We start from the raw sequence: 4,671 nt of genomic DNA, 5'->3' as shown, positions 1-4,671 counted from the left end.
TATCAGCAGGGAACCTCGCTCCCTGTTGAGAAGATTGAATAGCTGACAAAGGTCTATTTACTGAGAAAGGAGCAGAAGCTGAAGCTGGTACTGAATCAACTCGACCAATCTCCCTCTCAGCATTCATGATAAGAAGCTCCTCCAAATTGTTTCCAGAAGCACTTGCTCCAAGGGAGCCCTTTCTCGAAGTTAGATCCATCCCATTGATAGCAACTACATACCGAACCTCAGATTCACCCTCCACAGCTCCCATAACAAACTGAGCCTCCTCTACATCACTGCTTGAGAATAAGAACATCCTGGGCTTCTCAGATCCATCAGTACTTAACACGCTACATTCCTCCATCATGTTTTGCAAATCCTCATCACAAGACACAGAAACCAGAGCATCAAGATCCTCGCCAGGCAGCTGATATTTTATTGCATGTGATTCAGAGTAGATTTCTGTCATCCTCTGCAAGAGTTCTTCATACGAAATATCCTTGCTAATCTGAATGATTCGTGTTTCACCACCAACATATCTAAGCTTCCGATCCCTGGGGCGGGGTAGGATTTTACCACCAAAGCTATATAAGAACTTCACCTGGTTTAAAGAGCCATCAGACGCTCTAGAAGAACCGAAACTTTGAAGTCTTTGATTGCTATCATTTCTCGATGATGCCACTTGCAAAGGCTCAGGGTGACTCCTGACTTCAACGACAGAAGGGATCTTCCTCTCGTGCTCAAGTGTATGGTTTTTTTCTGATGCATTAAGCACTGAGGTGTTAGACTCACTCTCTAACATGGGATGAGACAGTCCCGTTGCACCATTTAAGCCAACATAAACAGGTATACCACTGGGCTCACCATATATATTTGGGATGAATTGCTGTTTTGGAATTACCCTATCTCTCATAAACTCAAATGCAAATTCTTCACCAGTCTGAATAGAGTAATTCAATACCACCGGTCGAGGAGGGGCCGAAATGACATAGTCTGGAGGCCATACATTAGCACTAGTATTAGTCCAAGGGTCATGGAAAAACCCTTGATTTACGGAATCAAGCCCCTCATTTCTCGGATCAGATGCAGTACACCTAACTTGTTCATAACTTTTTGCTTGATCCATCTTTCCTTTCCCAATATGTCTATCCATTTAGTTCATCAGCTGCCTTGAAGATGCTTGGAGGCGACATATCATGACCACAAGTCACATCTTCACATGTGCACCCTTCCAAGATAATCCTAGGATTTTGCTATTAGTGTCTTCCAACACAACCAACTCCAGTCCTCATAGAGATGCCTGAAACAAGAGGAGCTCTTTCATAAATGAACAACAGTAACCTAAGCCGTAAAACACTTAACGCATCTGGAAAATGATCACATTTGATTCTCTAATCATCTCTGACTTTTCGTCAACCGAGAGGACCGGTGCTATGTAGATGATAAATATGATAAAAATGGAAGTACTACCAGACCAACCTGAATCCCAAGTTTGACTTGAACCCTAAAACTAGCTTTGGTTATCAATTTACAGTACTGAACTCAATCCTTATCGACTAAACCCTTGATCAGCGTCAACTAACAAGAATCGCTGAACTGAAATCAACTATGTCAAACCTAACATCGAACACGACATGTCTCCGACAAGGAACCAACAAGACAAATCGGTCAAAATCGGGACAATACCAAACAAAGACCGAGTGAAAAAAATCAGAGCCACCCAGTGCTCAAGAGACATCCATACGCATATAAAGAAATTGAGCTAGAAACCTGATCCTAACGACGTAAAAACCCGATCAAGCATCAAACTCACTGAAAAGAATCCAAGGTCTAAGGCTGGTTGGAAAACACGATCGAAATTCAACCAAAAAAAAGGAAAAAAAAAAACAACAGATCCAGAAAAACATCGGCATTAAAGAGCAAAACATCATCAGCAAAAACAAAAAAAGGAAGAAACTTTGGGGAAGGACTTTACCTGGCGAAGAGGAAGCGGAGACTGAGGCGTTCCTTCGTTTGACGATCGACGAGAAAAGCGAAACCAAATCCCTTAAATCTCTCTCTCAATTCACGGCATAGTTTCTTCTTCTACTGTGTGTATTTTTTTTTTATTTGCCATTTCGTACGTAAAAATATATATGAACATTCATGGGGAAAGACCCAAAAGGGTAGATAATGATATATATATATATATGTGTGTATATATATTCATCCTCTACTGAAGAATTTAATTATTAAAATCAATAACTAAGTCAATAGTATTCATCTAAATAAATATACTTTATAAAGTAATATTTTTAAAAATATAAAATAAACGTAAGCGCCATGGAGCTAACCGTCATGTCCATGGATGCTTCGTGATAGAATTTCTTATCATAATAAATAAATGTTACAAAAGTACGCTTCTCAAATATCTTGCATATTATTCATTTCATATACATATATTTATATCTATGCATTCATTATTCAAAAAACGCACGCATCATATCATATTATATACAGGTCCATTGCGTATAGGCACGCATTTTGTATAATTAAAGGTAGACTTTTAGTGAGAGAAAAAAAAAATTACTTGATTTATGTATCAACTGTTACAATTAGCTCGGATTTGTAAGAACATCGGGGCAACGAAAAGACAGGATATAAAGCTCAAAGGGAATTTTCAAAACGACCCCACTTGAAATTAAAAAAAAAATCAAACTTGACCCTGAAACTATAATTTGTGCAATAAAGCCCAAAAAAATGAGTAATTTTGCCTTCTCTGCCGAGAAAGGTGTCGTCCTTGTCGTAAAATCCAAAACCCATAAACCCTAATACTCCAGAGTTTCGTCGCAGAGCGTACGAAAATGCATTTCGTCGCGAGATCATTGACGAGAACCTTGAAATCTTCTTCCTTGACCACGATCAAGCGATCACGGGTCCTCTCTCAGCAGTTTCATTCTACGATTTGTACGAATAGTGGCAGTTCTCGCGGCAGAAGCAGTTCGACGAACTCGGGATCGCCGGAACCGGCAAAGGCCCCGGCGACGGAGACGGAGTGGCCGCGTCCGAAGGAGATACCGTACCAGCCCAAGGTGGCGAACTCGGTTAACTTGATCGGGTACGTGAACCAACCTGTGCAGTTCGAGGCTTCCTCCGACGGCAAGTTCTGGGCCGGCACCGTCGTCTCGCACGGCTCTTCATCTGATTCCAGTTCGGTGTCGGATTCGGACCATAATCTCTGGTTAGATTATGTTCCATTTTTTGCTTAGTTGTTTTTTGTTTCCGTGAAATTGGGTTATGCATGTTGTTTTGGCATTTTGTTTCTGTTTCACTCTCGGCACTGGCTCGGATTGCATGTTTAGAACATTGGCTATGGCAAGAACTCGAATCCGAGAACTTCGACTCTGGAGTCAGTCAGGTCCGCTGTGGTAGGCATGTCAGAAAAATCAGATTTTGTTCGTGAAGGAACTGAAATTTGTCAGAGATAAAGTGCTTCAGCTGCGATTGTTGTATCTTGAAACCTGTTTTTAAGTGTGCAATGCAAGAACTAACAATGGTATCTGTGGATAAGCATTCATTCTGCTTGCACGAGTTCTGTTAGTTTTTGGATGATCTTCAAGTTGTGATTATCATATCAGTTAGTAGAATGGCAAGGAATATGAGTTTATGCAGGCTTTTGGGTATAATTTTCTGATGTCGAAACTCACAGGTCGATGTCCTATTTTTTATGGTCAATATCAGGATACCGGTAATATTTGAAGGAGATTTAGCTCGTACTGCCGCTTGCCATTTGAAGAAGGACGATCGGATTCATATTGCTGGGCAACTGTTTGTGGATATCCTTCCTTCTGGAGCGAATCTTGGCCAAGCCAATGTTCAGGTAAGGATCTAGATGATGCAATGCTTAAGTTCTTCAGGTGATTTGGTTAGGTTCATTGTAATACTCAAGCTGGGACCTTTATCTCATTGTTTATTACCTCTCTTACCTCCATGATTCCTTTTCATTTCAGGTGATGGTCCAAAGTCTCCACTTTGTTGATAATTCTCTAGCAACAAAAGCTTTTGCAATGTCGGATCAAGAAGGTGTCTTGAAACATTCTGGTAAGTGGGTAAACTTATCAATCCTACTAATTCCGTTTTCTTGTCTGATGTCTTCAAACTTTTGCTTTCGTGTCATTGAAGCTGATTGTTAAGCATGAACTTCCTCTTTCAGCTAACGTTACAAGGTTTGGAGGTGTAGGAGCTGAACGCTGGCATGACCTTCTCCATAATCCTGAAGAATGGTGGGATTATCGTGAAAACAAGCAGAATGGGATGGTGATCTGACTGAATTCCCCTTTGGATTTTGTTTTGACAGATCTTGAAATTAGCAGATCGATAATCTCTTCATGTTTTTCTTTTTCTTGCTGTTCATGCTACAGGTAAATCCTAAACATCCAGATTTTAAAAAGAAAGACGGAAGTCTTGCTCTTTGGCTTAATACAGCACCCAAATGGGTTTTGTCTGATCTCGAAGGTGTTAAGTTTGACACTCCAGTTTCCAAGCCACGGCAAGTGAAACAGGATAACGGTAAGGACAAAGTTTCTCATTGATAGTTTCAAGTTGTTCATCAAATCGAATCGGACAATGTCAATTCTCCCCCCCCCCCCCTTCTCACCCCCCGCTTTTAATCAACTGATCTGTGGGGAGAAAGAAGCAAAAGGCAAGAAT

At 40.7% G+C, this 4,671-nt stretch overlaps 1 protein-coding gene and 1 pseudogene across 1 annotated transcript in view; one reads left to right on the top strand and one right to left on the bottom strand.

Annotated features, from left to right (window-relative positions):
- Positions 1 to 2,116, bottom strand: part of LOC104813326 — a 7,223-nt pseudogene extending 5,107 nt beyond the window's left edge.
- A 634-nt stretch (positions 2,117 to 2,750) lies between these two features.
- The window catches only part of LOC104812701 (protein OSB4, chloroplastic), a 2,702-nt gene continuing 781 nt past the window's right edge, over positions 2,751 to 4,671 (top strand). The window contains exons 1-5 of the mRNA XM_010539987.1: positions 2,751 to 3,202; positions 3,703 to 3,841; positions 3,972 to 4,062; positions 4,175 to 4,278; positions 4,383 to 4,530. Of these exons, the coding sequence (XP_010538289.1) occupies positions 2,826 to 3,202; positions 3,703 to 3,841; positions 3,972 to 4,062; positions 4,175 to 4,278; positions 4,383 to 4,530 (859 nt within the window). The 5' untranslated portion in view covers positions 2,751 to 2,825. The remainder of the gene's footprint in view (positions 3,203 to 3,702; positions 3,842 to 3,971; positions 4,063 to 4,174; positions 4,279 to 4,382; positions 4,531 to 4,671) is intronic.

Source organism: Tarenaya hassleriana, unplaced genomic scaffold, assembly GCF_000463585.1.
Source record: "Tarenaya hassleriana unplaced genomic scaffold, ASM46358v1 Cleome2, whole genome shotgun sequence".
Classification (NCBI taxonomy): domain Eukaryota; kingdom Viridiplantae; phylum Streptophyta; class Magnoliopsida; order Brassicales; family Cleomaceae; genus Tarenaya; species Tarenaya hassleriana.
The sequence above is the reverse complement of the archived record's forward strand: the minus strand, read 5'-3'. Positions and strand labels throughout refer to the sequence as shown.